Source organism: Megalobrama amblycephala, linkage group LG13 (assembly GCF_018812025.1).
Source record: "Megalobrama amblycephala isolate DHTTF-2021 linkage group LG13, ASM1881202v1, whole genome shotgun sequence".
NCBI classification, from domain to species: Eukaryota; Metazoa; Chordata; class Actinopteri; order Cypriniformes; family Xenocyprididae; genus Megalobrama; species Megalobrama amblycephala.
In genome coordinates, this window is record NC_063056.1 from 20,744,313 (window position 1) to 20,764,132 (window position 19,820).

General features: G+C 38.1%; 1 protein-coding gene across 1 annotated transcript in view; it reads left to right on the forward strand.

Annotated features, from left to right (window-relative positions):
* The window catches only part of rspo2 (R-spondin 2), a 63,497-nt gene that overhangs the window by 11,498 nt on the left and 32,179 nt on the right, over nucleotides 1-19,820 (forward strand). The window contains exon 2 of the mRNA XM_048152093.1: nucleotides 13,728-13,916. Coding sequence (XP_048008050.1) covers nucleotides 13,728-13,916 — 189 coding nt within the window. The remainder of the gene's footprint in view (nucleotides 1-13,727; nucleotides 13,917-19,820) is intronic.

Below are 19,820 nucleotides of genomic sequence, written 5' to 3' on the forward strand. Positions count from 1 at the left end.
GAATCATATGCTTTTGTTGTCAAAGACCTTATTGTCTGCAATAATTCAAAAGCCAATGGAAAAATCTATTGGGTTTTTTGTCGAGGGAATCAAGGTGATGCTAACTTCCGGCTTGCCCTACAATAATGGTGCGTTCAAGTCCTCCTGGGAAGTTTGTATTTATGAGGTGGGAAGTCGTGTGTACAACGGTAGGTGCGTTCAAGTCACTTTCGTCAGAGTATGATGGCGGTGTGCCTTCTCTAAATTAATTACACAAAATAACAACACTTCTGCTTTTTGAAAATGTAGAGCTTTTTTATGTTTTTAATTAATTTATGAAGCCATTGTAAATTTTATTGTTACATACATTTTTATATTATGATGCTATCGTATTTTTTGCTGGGAATCAGCTTACTTCGTTGTAAATAGAAAAGCCTGACAATGTCACTGCTAAATACCTAAGTATTGTTCACATGTACATGTTTCACACTGACACGCCCCCAACTCGTACAGATCGGGGTTTAAAGAAAATCCCGAGCTTCCCACTCGTATTTACGACATTGTGGTGGCGTTCATGTGCGTTCAGCTCGTAAATACGATCTTTCCGACATGACTTGAACGCACCATAATACGTCATCCCTGCACCATTCTATTGTAGTCTGTTTTTGCATTGTCTTTGCTGGGTCGTGTGCATGCATGTAATAGTCTGGCATTGTGCCACCTAAATAGAAAACTGAAGAGGAAAAAGCCCTGTTTTATGCTTTGTAATCTGTTGCGCATAATTTGATGAAATTCCTAAGTGCAAGTTATGATTTTAATAAGCATGTGGCATTAAAACGCATTCCTCAGACTCTTAAGTTTTGAAACGCAGAGGACTTCAGTTGTGGTGAATGAATGTATTGTGCGACTTCAATATATCTCTGTTTTTGTCACTTTATTGTCCGTTTGTCCTTACGCACTAGGCTCAGTGGTATGTAGATATTTAGAGGCGGTCAGGCCAGTGGTGGCAGAGAATGATAAAGAAAAGGTTTGGGAGTTGGGGAAAGAGAAAATATCCATGTACATTTCACAAATTCATCCTTTTTTCATCCACTCAGTTATCCACTTGTATTACATCTTGGCTGACTTCAACTGCGTATTATTTTATTTGAACCAGAGCCAGACCTCAGAGGCACACCGTCTTCTCTTGTGTAAACAGCTGTCACGGAGAGGGACGGTACGTTGAAGGTATCCACAGGCAAGGGTCACATGTAGTTTCATGTTCATGTGTTAATAATGGCTTTGGTGGTGGCACTCCAGTAATGGACAATACCAGCTTGTCACTATAACTAAGGTCTGGTGTCTTTAAAGCAAAATACGTTTTTGCAAACATTTTTTGGTTTTTTGTCATAGGCCCTGTTTACACCTGGTATTAAGATGTGTTTTTGGTTTATCGGATCACAAGTGGATGAGGGAGACACATTCCTGGTGTTTTAATCTGTTTCTTTTGTCCACTTTCAACCACTCCTGTCATGATTTCTTTGAGGGGAGGGTCTGAGTGGGTAAATGTTTGGGGCTTTTCAGATCTTTCGATCTAATGGACAAAATAAGCTTGTGCAATTTACATATGAATGCGCCCAGAGATGAAGGAAAACATATGGAGAACATCAGCTTTTATTTCTGCTCTGATAGCCACAAGAACAGAGAGAACATTGTGCTTGGTACGTTTTCCATCTTCAAACCAAACTTGGATCTTCAGCCAACAAAGTTTAAATCCCGCCTGCCTAGGGAGCTTCCTATAATGTTTACGCATTAGGTCAGTAGTTAGAGAGTAAAGGGGGTCTTTTGTGGCTGTTTGAACACATTCAACCACATGAGCATCTACACTACGAAAGCAATCCGGCTGAATGCATTATCTCTGGAAAGGGTTGAAAGTGGACAAGCTCAAAACGTTTTAGACCCTGTTTTCGCATATATTTAGTGTCATCCACTTGTGATCTGATCTTAATACCAAACAGGGCCATAGTCTTTTGATGAAAATTTTCTTCAAATGCATTCTGTATGTCATATCCATTAATTTTAGTCAATTATAATCTTAGTAAAAAGGCAATTTTTGTTGTCAAAAAATAGCATTATGTAATTACAAAGCACTGTAAGATATAAAAATCAAAGACCATGTCATTTATCAGCATAAACAATCACTGTGTTTTTTAGAGACCGTTTAGGTTATTGCTCATCAAGTCTGCATTATTTAAACTAAAATGCAGTGAAACATTTACATTTAACATTTAAAACAACCGTTTTCTATTTTAATATTTTTTTCAAAAATAATTCATCCCTGTGATGGCAAGGCTGAATTTTCAGCAGCCATTACTCCGGTCTTAAATATCACTTGATCTTTGAATCTAATATGCTGAAAATAATATGCTCTAATATGCTGCTGAAGAATCAATAATTATTATTATCAAAGTTGAAAACAGTTGTTTTGCTTAATATTTTTTGTGGAAACATTGATCAATGTTTTTTTTTTTTTTTTTTTGCAGGATACTTTGAATAGAAATTTCAATAGAACAGCATGTATTTTAAACAGCATGTATTTTTAAACCCTAAACCTTTGAATAGTGGTGTAATATTATGTTAATTTTGTATGTATAGTTAATTAATCTCATATACTCTTTATAGGACTATTGAGTTTTAAATAAAGCAGTTCAGTTTACCAGAATTCAGCTCTTTCATCTCAAACAGGGCAATTCCCAAGATACTATGAATCAACATCAAATTTATAGTAATAGTAATATTTTTAAATGAGTCATCTAATTATTATAATGATGCTTTTTCGCCTCATCTTCATTATCACTTTTTGTCAACAAACATTTTTAGCAAGAACTTCTTTGACAAGGTCAATAAGTCTCAAAAGCAAAAGAAGAAAGTTGCATGGTGTGGCCAATGTGTTTATGGGAGTACGGGGCCATACAGGGGCCGTATCTGAGATGTATCTGGCTGCCAGACAGGTTTGTTTTGGTAAGAGCAAGAAGAGGTTGAAGTTGAGTGATTATAACAGAGCTCTTTAGTGTAAGCTCTGCCCTGGGGAGCAGATGAGATGAGCGGCCATTACATAAAACCCTGCCCTGGTGTTCATTTGTATCTGGAAGTGTTCTGGCATGTCCTCGCTTGCCAGGTTTTCACGGGGATTTGACAAATTTGTAACAATACACGCAGATTTTATACATTGTGCCACCCATGTGTGCAGGAAACCGCAACTGTAGAACCTGTTTTTGTTATTTTCAAGCTTATGCTTATGGTATGTGTACCGTTTTTGAAGTTGATGGCATGGGTGTTGCGTGGTATCCTGTTGAATTTTTGCTTAATTATCTCAATAGAAGTTTTTGAGGGTCTGCTGAAGCTATTTATGGAGTAGAAGACTCAGTCTTGGGCATCAGGCTTTGAAGTCCCCTCTCAGTGGTTGGGACCATATGAGGTTCCTCGGCATGTTTCTGCCTGCCACCCCCGTGGTGCTCTCCACTTTTGACCCTGTGGATCACTTCTGATCTGGCCTGGTAGGGAAGAGTTTAGGCAAGGAGGTGGAGAAGAGGTCTCGTTAAAGGGTTAATGAGGTAATACCTTTCATGTTCCTCAGCATAGCACAGACTCAGGCGTGAAGACAAACAATACTGTGTAGAGGGAGGTCTGCTGGGTTTTTATGTGCACTCATAATTTTAAACTTTGTTTTTAGAGGTGTTTGTTAAGGCAAGCTTCACAATTACTAGTGCTCATACTTAGGGTTTGAGTTTTGATGAACAACCCCCAATGTTTGTAAGGACGTGAGGGTGAGTTAATGATGAGAGAATGTCCATTTTTGGGAGGACTATCCTTTTAACTTTTGCATAACTTTGTATTGGATTGTGGGATTGCAGTGGTATTTATGATGTGGCATGAGATCGGATCACTGGCAGGAGGAAAAGGAGGGTCTTGTTAGGTCCGCTAATGCTCAATGTTGTGAAAAAATCCCAGGCACGTCGTTTCTCTGATCTTTTGGCAATGACATTGTTCTTTCTCCACGCCGAAAACCCACTGCTAGCTGCTTAGCATGTGTGTAGAACAGCATGTGTGACTGAATTGTGGGATTCAGAACCCATTGTGCCACAGGTGTGAAAATTAGGTGTGAGGTTTATGTGTGATAAATTACCAACAGGTGTGCTAATTTTAACCGTTCCACTTCCCACCCTCTCCACCACCACCCTCATGTCTTTGCTTCTCTGCCACTCTTTTTACACTTCTATCATTTTAAAGGTTTATATAAGCATTTACCAAACAATTTAATACAAATTGAATGTTTTTAATTCATTTTAATATAATAATTTAAATAAATAATAATATTGAAACATGTTGCCAATGGTATAAAACTAAAAACTGCTCATAACAGATAAAATTCTTTTTGAACAAGTCTTACTATTGGGCACAGTTTTGTGAATCACGCATACTTAACTTTTATTAAGGATGTTTAGTTATTTTTACTGGAAATGAGACCAAAATATTGATCGAGAAATTGATTCTTCTCAGACCTCACCTCTGATCTTTCTCTACAGACCTGAGACCATAACAGAACATCTCACACTAAAAAAAAAAAAAAAATCATGGAGTGGAAAAAGCTGCTAACTTCCAAATTCCATTCTAAAAAAAAGAGCTAGCTGTTCAGAAACATGAAACATATCTTCTCACACATAGCCCATCATGACAGATTGCCTTTTGCACCTTACGGCACCTGTCTTTGGTCCACACATAAAGAACTTTTGTGTGTGTGTGTGTTTACGAGAGGCATTACAGTTAAAGTGCTATTTGACCTCTCAATCAAAACTTTAATTGTAGAACTGCAGCATATGTGCTGCTATTCATTGTATTTTTCAATTGCATTTGCTTTTTTTAAATGGTAATTTACATTAATCAAAATGGCTGCTTTTTCATGCTTAAAAGCAGTGGTGGAACTATGATGAATTTTTGTAGGCCAAACCCCGGAAGCGAGTTAGCATTTTAGGACTTTCGGTTTCATCGTCCCAAAGTCAATGGGTTTTTTGAATGGGTTAAATGGCTGAAATAACGTCCATGGTTAACACAAGCTCAAGATACTTTGTGTTCATCTGTGAAATTATCTTGATGGACAAAACGTGTAAGTATTATAAACTTTTGTTGATCACAAAGCTTATTTTATTGTGATAATCCAAAAGCCTATGGGAAAATCTTATTGGGTTTTTGTCGAGGGAACCAGCGTGATGCTAACTGCTGATTGGCCTACAAAGTGACGTCATAGTTCCGCCACACTATTGCAGTTTGCCCGAAGTTAATGGAAATCCAACATTCACTTTCTTTAAACTCTTTCTCATGTCTCATTCCCTGCAGTGATCGAACCAGAAAACTTTTGGTTACCAACCCCAAGCTTTAAAGACATTTAACTAAATAAATGAATAAATGTTTAATCAATTAGAAAACACTATAGGCAAGTTCTAGAAACAGTTTAAATGATTGGCTACCTTAAATAACTGTATTTCCTACTTTAAATGAAAGACAATAATCAGCCCGTATGCATGCTCTCCGATCTCTCTGCGGACTAAAAAGCCAAGCCAAGGTATTAGTATACACGTCAGCAGGTTTGCCCTCAGGTCCTCTGAATCCCTTTTTGTCTTGCACCAACTGCAAACAAACACTAACACCAGTACCGGCTGCCCGAGCTTACAAGGCATGTTTGGATATCAAGTCCACCGATTCAATCGTGGTGATCCAATCTACAAATCTATCTGTGCTTGCCATGTCTCCCGGGCCTGTATCACAGGAACACTCTCACTAAGCTAATAAGCCGGTGCAGTGAAACAAATGTGTTTACTCAGACACATGGTGCAGAATCATTATAAGTAATGGGATTGCCCTAAATTGTAAACATATGCATACAGTACAATCTGTTAAAGTAAACTGGAGTTGGGGGAAAAAACATGGATGCCTAAATCCTGACTATTTCCAGCTGCAAAGTTGTCGGAGGTGAGGTCCAGCATATTTTCTGCTAAATTGGAGGAGAAATGTGCCTTTAGAGCAAAACGTACCCCTGCCATATCCCACCATTCTGGCTCTGGTGTATTAATCTTCAGCAAAGTGTGATTTCCATGCCCATGACCATGACAAATAAAGTCAGATGCAACAAATGCGGGTGGATTGATGCAGTTTTCCATGTACTGTCTTCAACCATGTGGAACAATGTGGGGACTGGCACACTTTTAGTGGATGATCTGAAAGTTTTATTGCATACTCCCAATTTCTTTTCCATTATAAGAGGCGAGCATTTCTGATTCTAAACGGATGGTTCACCCAAAAATATTTACCATCATGTTGTTCCAATGCCGTATGACTTTCTTCCTTCCACAAATGGAGATTACAATGAAAGTGAATGGTGACTGAGGCCGTCATTCAGACTAACATCTTCTTTTGTGTTCCATTGAAGAAAGAATGAAAGTTATACAGCTTGGAGCAACATGAGGGTGAGTAAATGATGACAAAATTTCAAAATGAGACAGCTGACTGACTTACTGGGCTTAGTATATTGTATCATATTGTTATTCTATGTGCTCTAATACATCTTTATGGTTGATTTTGTATGGTGGTTTAAAGCCTCGTTACTGTTAACTAAAACACAAACTACAAATAATTACAAAAATATTAAAATTATTACAAATAATTTTCGTTAATTCACAAACTGGAAATAAAATATAATAAATATTAGATGAAAACTAAAAAAACTTGCAGAAATATAGCTTTGGCAACTAACTGAAAAAGTAAATTTAAACTGAAGTACTAAAGTTACTAAAACTGAAATAAAATAAAGCTAGAAATGTAAAAAAAAATAATAATAAAAATGACAAATACAAAATTATTAACTAAAATGAAAACTGGAAATAGAAAAACAAAACTAATTCAAAATATTAAAAAACTATACCACTTTATAAATAATACTAAAATAACACTGGTTTAAAGGTAAAATGTATAATTTTTTTTATCCCAGTTTGCTATCCCATGTGTCTTGTTTGTTTAAATGGTCCAAAATGTCAACTTTAACCAATCATTATTTTTACAATTTCAGTTGGTGGCTTTAACTTTAAAGTTCAGTTATTTTAGGGACCCTATTTTAATGATTTAAGTACATGGTCTAAAGCACATGGCGCAAGTGCACATAGGCATGTCCGAATCCACTTTTGCTAGTTTAACGATGGGAAAAATGGTCGGTGCTCAAGGTGCATGGTCTAAAAGGGTTCCTATTCTCTTAATGAGTAAATGGTGTGTTTTGGGCGTAACATGCAATAAACCAATCAGAGCCTAATCTCCCATTCCCTTTAAAAGCCAATTGCACTCACACCATGTCGGATTTGATATTTACTTGGCACAATTTGCAAGCGGAAAAACTGAATGCTTCTCCAGAGAGGAATCCTTTTATTTTTAATATTTAAAAATGTATGTGTGCTGCTGCACGTCCCTGTGTGTAATAAGGAGAGTCTACACACGTTGTGCACCCACCTATACTGCCCTACAAAGCAAAAAGGCAGTAACTACGCAGAGTGCAGAACTGAGAAAAATGACTTAAAAGTTATCCTGTCATCCAGCCTAAGTAGTTGTAGGTAGATTATTGGACATGTTGCTGTTATGTTACTCCAAAACGACACACATTTCAGATAAGATGTTTTGTCACATAACAAAGGATGCGTTGAATGTCATGAAAATGACAATAACTAATTTTTGACCAAAAATGCAGTTACTACCTTTTTGCTTTGTAGAGCAGTATAGGTGCATTTTACTAATGCACCCTTTAAATAACAAAAAAATATTGCGGCATTGACTTTAGACCAGGTTTCAGTTAATCAGTGGCACAGTCTATTTCATTTGCCTCAAAATAACAACGCGCCAACAATGCATCTGAGCAAACCTCGTTTTCAAACCAGCACGCCCATGGGCACACAAATGGGTGCAAATGCATTTGCTATTTAAACAACGTGGCGCAGGATGTGAAAATGATAACTGCGTAGGGCTGAAACTAGCAAAAAACACTTGCGTCATGCCGGGTGTATAATAGGGCCCTAGTATTCTTTGAGTTAATTGTGACAATGGCATGTAAAGCTCCTGTAAATCTAGTTTATATGCAACATTAAGACAAATCAGATTGTAATTGATTCCACTTTTGCTTTGCTTAACAGTAACAGTATTATGGCTTAAGTAGAGAGATACAGAGAATGATCTCTCGTCTGTCTCTCAAACAATTCTTACTAATTGGATGAACGTTGAATTAGCCTCAGGGTTGAAGCTACTATTGCTTTCTCTTTCTCTTCTAGAGTTTTTTTTGTATTTTAACTTTTTACAGCTTTGAATCTTGACATATTGTATAACGCATGATATCATAGAGTATAGGGATAGGGATGATGTCATTGTATGATGTCATAGGTATTTTTGAGTGTGAGAAAGAGAGATCACTGGGAGTTGTTGGCAGTGTTGTGATTGTTTGTTTGAGGTGAGGTTTGCCCTTTCTTCCCAGCTCTGGTGGCCTGAGGCGATGAGCTCCACGGTTGTTTGAGAGACTTTAAATGTACCTTAGACCGTTTTTTCTGTCGGATCTCACTTGCACTGTAATTACTGTTGATCAGGATTCAAAACAAAGCCAGCCAAAGCTGAATGAAGGCAACACAGTCCAACAATGCCGTCATACATTGTGTTATGAGCTTGAGATTCGCATGAATGAAGGACCAAGAATTTAGCTTTTACCTGAATGAACCACAGTCTCGCCACAGAAACTGGGCACAGTAAAACTAGCACAAAATATTTTTGGAGAGATATTTTACTCCTCATAAGTTACATTTCATTGCACTAATGTCTGCAGATGAATATTTGTCTGCAGTTGGATGCCTTACCTGTCATTTGATGATCCTGAGAGGCGATGTCAACAGTGATGTGTCTATTATAGATGAGAGAAGAAAGTAAGTGCCCAGAAAACTGTGGCGAACGATTGAGAGAGTTAGGGAAAGAAATGAAAACATAGCTAAGAACAAAATAACATCTTCAAAAAGAATAACAACCCTTCATTTTTGCTCCCCAAACAATTCAAGACATCCACCTCTAATCCGTTTGTACTGGTGATTTTGTGTCTTGGCTGATAGATATGGAGGAAACGGTATGACCGAGCTGTCTGTTGGTTCTTTTACACAATACAGTGTCACACTCTAGAAGATTTGCAGAAATTGTCTTGTCTTCTGGTCAGGCTACAATAAAATGGAGTCCTTGTGGTGTCTTTAGCAAAGATGTTCAAAGAGGACAAGGCTTTGTAAATACAGTTGTTTAGGTTGTAGATGGATCGTTTAATGCATGATGAAAGAAGGCACTTGCATATTTTGGTTTTGTGAAACATTTGTCCCGTGCTCTCGGTGTAAACTATTTTGCTTTGTTATGGGAAAGGACAGTTCAAAGAGAGGTGCACAGGTTGTCAGGTTGATGTCAGGGCCATTGGAACCGTTTCAAAGTAGCAGGGACACATTGAAGTCAACGTGCATTTGCTGGACTGAGCCTCTTATTACTTTTAAGAAAATATTACAAAAACAGTTTTTTTTTTCTTTCTTTGGAATAATGTGCTGAACATGGGTTTGCATCATTGTATGGATTATGAAATTTAATAATCTATTATAATACCTAATGTGTTAGAGGCCATCTCAGATTATCCACATGCACTTGCAAAAGAAGCGGACAATGCACAATTTAAATGATAAAACTGTTAAAACTGTTGTTGGTTTCTTCCCCAGTTTTTCTTACTTTAAGTATATTTTTGAAAATGTGCTGTAATGCGCCTTGACTTGTGATGATCACTTGTTCATTTACACAATAATTTTTAATTATTAATTAAATTAAAAATTAATTATATGTTCTGTCACTAATGTGCAAACCTAATAGATATTAAGTCTACTTAAAGGGATAGTTCATCTAAATATTACAGTTGTCATTTGCTCTAACTGTTTAAAACCTATGACTTTTGTTCCTTGCTGCGTCCCCCCCAATGTTGTGAACCTCATTGACTTTCAAATGTCTTGTGTTTCACAGAAGAAAGTCATACAGAAATTTGAAATGACTGATTTGTCTTTTTTGGGTGAACTATTCCTTTAACATCTGTTTGTGTTAGTTTCCTGAAGGGGTATTATCCTTTCTTTTTATTGGCTCGGTAATGTGCACAAATTGAAACATGGATAAAATATTGACTGAATATAAAGCCTGATATATTATTTTGTTCATGCTCAACTGTGCAATCAAATCGAAGTCAGAAAAAAATGTTTATTTAAAAAAATTTCTGGGTTTAGGGGTGGATTTTTGTCAAGTTAAAACAAGAAATGTGTTCCTCTCTCTTTAAAAAAAAAATCATCATAGTTTTAGTTCTGAAACAGTCGCTTGCCAGCATAAGTTACACTCCGGCAGGTTAACATGACAGACTTATGGTAAAGTTTAAAGCTCACGCTGGTATGAGTCTTGGAACAAAAAACACTCTTAGCAGCCAAATTAGGCTTATCCCACTGTAATTTACGTAGAACTAGAAATTCTGCCAGACCGACACACTTAGATAATTAGCGTTCTAGAGTGACTTAAAAACATAGCCAGAGATGTTGTTTACATGTATGAAAGCCACTTGGATCATTCGGTTTTTCTTGGATGGCCTTTTATCATTCAAACAGTTTTTGAAGATTTCTGTGCAAATAAGACACATAAATGCCACATGATGGCTATGACATAACTTTGATTTCTATTTAGCTTGGGTTTAAGTATAAGTACAGTTGAATGCAGAAAATGAATGGTCTCCCTCTGTCCACTGTTTCCCCTCTTGGGTCCCAGTATCTCTTTAAGGCCTGATTTGACAGTGATATTGGAAAGCCATCAAATTTTCTGGTTTAGAGCTTGAATTTAATCCCCTTGATGAATTGATGAAAATACGATGCAGAATGGAAGACTCCAGTCATAGCTCCAGGTATAAATCAGCTGGCGGTGAAAAGATTTCCGTAAAATGTGGAAGCACTGGGCCCTCTAGGGTGGCTCTTGGACACCCTTGCCCTAGACGCACTAGATCCCAGCCTCCTTTTTGACATGCCTGTGGTCAGAGCTGGGAAAGCCGTCCTCAGACATGCTGCTGTTCCAAAAATCTCGAATGAGGCAAAAAATGTCAGCTGTGCCGTCTCCCTTACTCTTTCCATTTATAATTACTAGGCCAGTGAGAGCACTTCCCATCAATACAGGTCTGAATGGCATGCCATACAACTGATAACAAGCAAAACCCTGCCAAACACAAGGCGATGGGGGAAACGGCATGATCATGTAGGGCAATCGATGCGCTGATGTGATGGTCATGGTCAATCTTATTGTTCAAGCTCATGTTGACAGCAGCAGTTAAAGAAATCATTTAACTGCCGCAAGGCTTTGCTGAAACAGCTCTGACAGTGGGATGAAAGGAATAACACCCCTATGATTAAGGAACAGGGGAAACGGGTTGTGATATTGCCATACCACCCTCAATTAACGAAATTCAATAAGGGAAACACTCTGATAGTTTTCGGCTTTTTGAAGTTCCAACCTCACGCCAGTCCTGGTTTCCGCCTGTTCTCTGCACTACGATCGCAATCATGTCTGAAGTGTGTGGGCTGAGTTGGGGAGATTTTTACCAATTTACGGTGAATGTCAGGTTTCTATAAACATGTTCAAACTGTACACCATATGTCTTTATGTGTGGTTGGGGAAAAAATGAGTCCAGATCATTTCCTTGTCACAGAAACACAGAGGTCACATGGCATGAAACAAGCTATACAATAATGCTGTCTATTTTTGGTTACCATGAAAACAGCATGATAAAAACCCCAAAAAATGCTATAAATATTCCTAATCAGTTCTAGGGCTTTTTGTTGCAGACAAGTTGATTGGCAACATTGCCTTTTTACAGTGTAAATTTGAATGTGTATAGCACATGTTTAGCATATAGATAACAAATGTTGTGATGATTACAAATGTATTGTTATAATTCAACATCACTGATTTTTTGGTAGAACTACCTCCACTACAATAGATAAATAGGTAGTGATTGTTGTATATTGTATAAAATCTGGTTCCTGTATGTCTTTTGTCACCTATTAAAGGCTCTGATCTCAAGTAGTCAAGCATTTTTTCTTAAACTTTTCAGTCCTTTATCAGTTTCAGTTCTAATGACCATTAGAAATCTAGATTAAAGACTAAGGTTGTTTTATTCTGCCCCCAAGTATATTTTGAATACAATTTTGGGCCTTATTCAACTAAACATTAACATAAACATGATGACATTTACAGTAAGCAAATACAGTGGCCTAATGCTCACTGGTTTTAGGGTACATTCTGGGTATTTCCAACCATCCAATGAGCAATTTTTTTAGTGCGCAAAGATATTGACATGAAATGGCTCATTTACGGAACAGATTGAGGAGTATGAGAATGATAAAATAAAAATTATAATTATTTATTTATCTTTTTAACTGTAACTCTGTAACATCTTTTTAAACCATGCAGAAATTTTGATGTTTTTTTTTAAATGGTGCACCGTTATTTATTCAGACTGAGAAAAGATGAGGGAAAAAGGGAATGGGAAAAAGGTCAGCGAAATGCTTGATATTTTATAAAGCATTGTGGTGGGTTGTCCACTTCGGACTGTTACTCTATCTTGGTTTGTGATATTTAAAACTTGGCTCCAATCAATAGCAATGTCTCTGGTTTGCAGCTATTGTGTGCGCCCAAGGACATTTTCCTGTAAAGAGGACGCTAAGGAGCTTACATTAAGAGACCTTTATTGTGAAACAGTATGGTCGTTACTGGCTCCTTTGTCTTCTACCAGCAACATGATCCTTCTTGGAGTCGATGTGGTTTTGGGCTTTCAGCGGCTGTCTGAACTCTACATACAGGAGTTGAGCTTTGAATCAAATCACTGTACTGCGAAAACGTCAGGCCTCACTAGTGTCACGGTAATGACAGTTTCTTTAGTCAATGAAAGTTTTATGTGTCAATGAAAATGTCTTAGACAGTTCTATAGCAGCACACGTTTACCATTCAACAGAGCACTTTGTAGTTAGCTTGCTCTGTGGTGAAGTGGTTACAACTTTACGTTGCTGGTTTGATTGCAAGAAAGGAGTCATGAACTACCACCATGCTCCCTTGCTCCCTTAAGCAAGGCACTTAACCTCAGTAAGTGTAAGTGTACAGTAAGTTGTTTTTGATAAAAATGTATGCTTTTGTCTTGCTACTTACAGTACATTCTGCATTCATGTAGGTCAAGGTTATGGTTGCTGATAGTCCTGTATTTAAGCAAACAACCTTGCATTCCATATTCAGTCCATACGGGATGCAATTTGTCCCGTATTTTAGAGTCTTACATTAAAACGCTTGGGGAAGCTTCTGTATTGCATTTAAATTGATTTACTATTCAGTATACATTTGCATACAATTGCCATATTTAAACTATCGCATGTTAGAATGGAAAACAGACTGCATGCAAGGGTTTATGAAGGTATAAAAGGTATTTTGTTTTTGTTTTTTACTTTGTGATCAATTGTCACTTATCATCAATGGTTTACTGAAATCTCAAGTGGCATGTGCTATAAAGAAATGGAGATTGTTGGCAACCCTTGTCAAGATGTCACTTTAACATTATTTGCTGTTATTAGCTGGTAAATGTGTCTGTTTTGTGTCTTGCTTTATTGCAGCTAGCTATGGAGCTTATCCCATTTGTAAAGGCTGCTCGGTGTGTTCAAAGGACAACGGGTGTATGAACTGCCAGCCCAAGCTCTTCCTGTTCCTGAGGAGGGAGAGGATGAGGCAGTACGGAGAGTGTCTCCACGCCTGTCCATCAGGCTACTACGGAATGCGTGGGACAGAGATCAACATGTGCTCCAGTAAGATCCTACACTTCCTAATTCACCTATACATGCATACACACACTGCCTATTTGTAGCACAGGTCTGTGAATGCTAAAGCACAGACATGCCGCTTTAGTATGGATTTGAGCCTGAGCTTAGCTCTGTAAAGAATATATTTATCACGTCACATACTGTGAATACGCAAAGTAAAGTAATTCGGCCTTGTATTTGATACAAAATGCTTGTATATTGTAATTTCGTGGTGAGTGAACTGACAAATCCAACTGTCGATTTGGCAAGTTAAGACATTGCATATAAGATATGCACTATTGAAATCTGTAATCACTTTGTATTTCTCCTGAAGAGTGCCGTGATTTGTGAAGACACTTTTTCCAGCATTTTCCATGTGCTATTATATGTTTAAGTGCTGTTTGACATACTAAGATCATATACTGTCGTTCCTTAACTACGATCAAAACAGATCAAACTTTTATATTGCATTCAGTGTATGAAACAAGTAGGGATATGCCAAACTACATACACTATATATTGCCAAAAGTTTTGGGACGCCTGCGTTTACGTGCGCATGAACTAATGAGATAACATTCTTAATCCGTAGGGTTTAATATGGAGTTGGCCCACCCTTTGCAGCTATTACAGCTTCAACTCTTCTGGGAAGGCTTTCCACAAGGTTTAGGAGTGTGTTTATGGGAATTTTTGACCATTCTTCTAGAAGCGCATTTGTGAGGTCAGGCACTGATGTTAGATGAGAAGGCCTGGCTCGCAGTCTCCGCTCTAATTCATCCCAAAGGTGTTTTATCGGGTTTAGGTCAGGACTCTGTGCAGGCCAGTCAAGTTCCTCCGCACCAAACTCGCTCATCCATGTCTTTATGGACCTTGCTTTGTGCACTGGTGCGCAGTCATGTTGGAACAGGAAGGGGCCATCCCCAAACTGTTCCCACAAAGTTGGGAGCATGAAATTGTCCAAAATGTCTTGGTATGCTGAAGCATTAAGAGTTCCTTTCACTGGAACTAAGGGGCCAAGCCCAACCCCTGAAAAACAACCCCACACCATAATCCCCCCTCCACCAAACTTTACACTTGGCACAATGCAGTCAGGAAAGTACCATTCTCCTGGCAACCGCCAAACCCAGACTCGTCCATCTGATTTCCAGACAGAGAAGCATGATTCGTCACTCCAGAGAACACGTCTCCAGTGCTCTCGAGTCCAGTGGCGGCGTGCTTTACACCACTGCATCCGACGCTTTGCATTGCACTTGGTGATGTAAGGCTTGGATGCAGCTGCTCCGCCATGGAAACCCATTCCATGAAGCTCTCTACGCACTGTACTTGAGCTAATCTGAAAGCCACAGGAAGTTTGGAGGTCTGTAGCTATTGACTCTGCAGAAAGTTGGTGACTTCTGCGCACTGTGTGCCTCAGCATGCGCTGACCCCGCTCTGTGATTTTACGTGGCCTACCACTTTGTGGCTGAGTTGCTGTTGTTCCCAATTACTTTCACTTTGTTATGATACCACTAACAGTTGACCGTGGAATATTTAGTAGTGAGGAAATTTCACAAATGGACTTGTTGCACAGGTGGCAACCTATCACGGTACCACGCTTGAATTCACTTAGCACCTGAGAGCGACCCATTCTTTCACAAATGTTTGTAGAAGCAGTCTGCATTCCTAGGTGCTTGATTTTATATACCTGTGGCCATGGAAGTGATTGGAACACCTGAATTCAATGATTTGGAGGGGTGTCCCAATACTTTTGGCAATATAGTGTATTTCCAAAGTCAACTAGTCATTTAGGCAACCATCTTTTTTCACTATTTTTTTTATACTCTGAATGCAGTATTGACTTGAGTTTTCGGTTTGACCTGATTGGACACATTTTCTAGGGTGCGTTTACATAAGATGTGTTTTTGCAAGGGTCTTGAGATGAGTTTTTTACTTGACCTACTGCATTAAAATGTGGTGTCTGTGATGGGATTCTTTAAAAGGATTTAATTGACTGGTCAGATGTTGGATGTCACCCATCCCTAGAAACAAATGTGTGAAATAGGAAAACAAAATTCTTATATTTGTCTGCAAAGAGCAATATAATAGTCCTACTGGAATTTTGTATCCCCCCCCTCTTCCATGCTCTGTATTTTATAACCTTATTTTAACATTTGCGCCAGGCCTGAGACACTCCGGACCTTTGAGGTTAAGTGAAAAGCCTGAGGTGTTGGCTTTGTACTTCATGTGAAAACAAAACTCTAACTCTTTGGATTGTTCGAGCCAAACTCCTGACAGACAGACTTGAAACCTCAGAGGAGTGTGTCAGGACCTACAATGCTAATAAACCCAGATGCAGTACAGACACCCCTGTATAAAAACATGTCCCTTCTCACTCAGCAAACTCGATACAGCTTTATCTGCCAATTTTATTCAAAGAAAAGGGGGGGGAAACGCCTAAAACGCCTCATTTACCATAAACTGGATGTACCAATTGAGGCTACTTGGCTGTATAGAGTTTGCCTGTTCTAAACTAGTAATTAAAGTCTTTGCACCTAAATTTTATAAGTTCTTAAGTTGTGGAAAAGGGACAAAGACATGTTGTTTTCTGAGACTGTGTCTTCCGACCATTCGTTGTCCTAGTTGAATTTTGATTTTAAATGATACTGAAATGTGGCCAGTTAATCTGGATTCCTTTCATGGAGAACTTCTCCCAGAACAAAACCTCACATTGTCACGTAGCATCAAATCTCCGCGCAAAGCCTACTTTGATGTAATCACTGTTTCAGTCATGACTTTGTAATCCAGCTTCGCATTTGACCCTCCTCCTTAAGTTATGCTTTTTCTGTCATCTTCGCTAAGCTCTTCATGTCTGTCAGTCATAATGGGATGTTCTATCAGGGTTAGCCGGAGAACTAATCGTCGGGTCACTGGGAACAATTTCGTACACACGGCAGCCGTTCAAAGTCTCTCCGCGTTTTCTCTTGTCCGGGTTTTCAGCACAACTACAGTACGTTCTTCTAAGAGCCTGAAATGGTGGATTACATTGGAGTTGATCGTGTTTTTAAAAAACATGCTCTGAAATCACTTAAGCAGCAGCTGCTTATCATTAGACCTTGAGTGTGTGTGTGTGATCCTATCTCGTTTAAGAATGCTTTGCAGAATCGCCGGGCCTGAGCGAAAACAAAGGCAAAGAGGAGACAGGTTTGCACTACATCAGTGCAGACTCTTCCGCTGGAGCCGTGGGGTGGGGTCGAGCGCTTTTGAAATCCACATTGAACACTGACCTACCTCTGGCGAGCATCATATGCGTGACCCAACCATCACAAATGTGTAGAGGGAGATTGTATAATTGACTTAAAGGGATAGTTCACCCAAAAATTAAAATTCTATCATTTACTCACCCTTATATCAATGCAAACCTACCTGAATTTCTTCTGTATAATACAAAGGAAGATACTTTGAAAGTTGTCTTTTTTTTTGTCCACACAATGAAATTCAATGGGGGTCCTGTGTTATTTGAACGCTAGCATTCATCAACAAATTTATCTTTTGTGTTCCACAGCAGTGTTGTTATCGCTAACTAAAACTTTTAAAAATCAATTGAAATGAAGCTGAAATTAAAATATAAATATAGCCTGAAAAAGTTAGTTTAAAAAAATGAGAAATGTTACCTAACTGAAATAAATAGGTTTAAGTTGAAGTACTAAAATGACTAAAACTGAAATAAAAATAAAAATAATAAAACTGAAAAAAGAAGAATTATTATTAATTCTAATTATTAATAAATTCCATAATAGTATATAAAGAATAGTAAAACCACACTGTTCTGCAGAAGAAACTCATACAGGTTTGGAACTACACGAGTTTGACTAAATTATGACATTTTTATTTTTGTGTGAATTACCCCTTTAAATGCCAAAATTACCTGCCACAAAAACATCATTAGGATAATAATTAAGGTAACAGCATCACACCTAGTGTATTAATACACTCAAATTTACAATAAACATGACTAATAAAACTTAATTTATATAACTGATTCGAAAACTGTAACAGAAAGCTGGATGTAGCTGTTTTGCTATAACTCATCTGAGTGATGATTCATAGAATTATTTGAGAGAAACATACTTGGTGAGCGTGTTTAATTATTACCTGATCTCACAAGATTGTTTGACTGTGTGTGCGATAAAATATGACATAAATTAGTAGCCTTTCTGCTTTTGGCTAGTTGCTCCCAAACACTGCTGCACCCTACCACTTAAGCTAACCAGATAAAAAGAGATTGTGGGGAGGATGAAGGAGAGATAAACGCTGGAAAAGAGATTCAGAATGCAGAGAGAACTAGTGTGCTGGTACCATCAGTTTTTCCACAGGTTGTCAAGTGGAAGCCCTCTTCCTCATCCATCTTGAACCCTCCTTTTCTCCCTTTACATTTTAAGTCTTTCAATGTCACCACAAGGAAACCCCCCCACAGCCTCTTTCTCACGGATACGCAAGTAGATAAATGCATGAAAAGGCTCCAGGCTGAGAATTAGGGTATAACATGCAAGCAGTGAGACTAGTTTCAGTCATAACCTTTATTTACAGCAGCCCTCAAGCTATTTATCAGCTTAGTGATACATCTCTTTTATGGACATGTGACTTCACAGTGTCATGGCTGAGTATTAATGCTGACTTCAAGACTTTATGAAATATTTTGACTTGATTGATAGCCCATGAGCAGCCTTCCACTGAAGATATGAAAAGATATTGGCCCCAGATGACCTTCTGTATTGTCCATATGTAAACTACCCTGTCATCTCTTTACTCATATGGAAACCCTTGTTAGAGCTTTCTGATTGCCAATATCCTGGATGTGTAGTTCAAGTATCACAGCTCATCCAGGACTAGTATATGTGCCACATGAGAGCCCTCATGTCAAGGATAATTGTTTCATCCAATTTTATATTATGTTTTATTGTCCCTGGTGTTGTAAAATCTGTTCCTATTGTACTGTTGTTGTAATTATTCCCACTTTGTCACTATTTTAAATGGGCGAATGCAGGCGTTTGGGTAAGTCTGTTCGAAACCTTCCTAAGCTTCTGAGTTTTACGGGTAGTTTTGATAATCCAGTGGGACAGATGTGGACCTCAGCCACACGAAACGACCGTTGCCTGAAGTGGTACCCAATAGTTAAAGAATCAACACAATTCCACAATGTGTCCTTCCAGTGAGGTAATGAGTCCTGTACCCTCTGGAAAAGAATGAGTTGTTGCAATTAAAGTGATGTCATTTGGGACTTGCAAAAGAACAGTTGCTGTTGGCCCCTCTGTCTTACTCTCACACCAAAGAGCTCGATTTGTCTCACAGTGTAAGCGGTATACCTATCCTTCAGCCAGTTTTACAGGTCTGAGTGATCATTTGAGATTTTAGACATTTATAGGACACTTTAATAGTTGTTATTTTTGTTATCATTATAGTGGCCTACACTTAAACTTAAAATGAATGACTCCTGTTGCATTAAATAACAAAACATCAAAACCAAGCGATATCTGCAAACAATTGATGTTAGACTTTCTCTGACAATTTTAGAATGACTTTTCAGCCAATTGGACCTCTAAAGTGTGTTCACCAAAAAATGAAAATTCTGTCATTAATTACTCACCCTCATTTCGTTCCAAACCCACAAGACCTTCATTCAGCTTTGGAACACAAATTAAGATATTTTTGATGAAATCCGAGAGGATTATCTCCCAAAAAAAGCAACAAAATTACCGCATTCAAGGTCCAGAGAAGTAGCAAAGACTTCGTTAAAATAGTCAACGTGACTACAGTGGTTCAACCTTAATGTGAACAGCGTAGGAGAAATTGTTGAATAAAGTTGTTATTTTTGTTTGTTTTTTGCGCACAAAAAGTATTCTCGCCGCTTTATAACATCAAGGTTGAACCACTGTA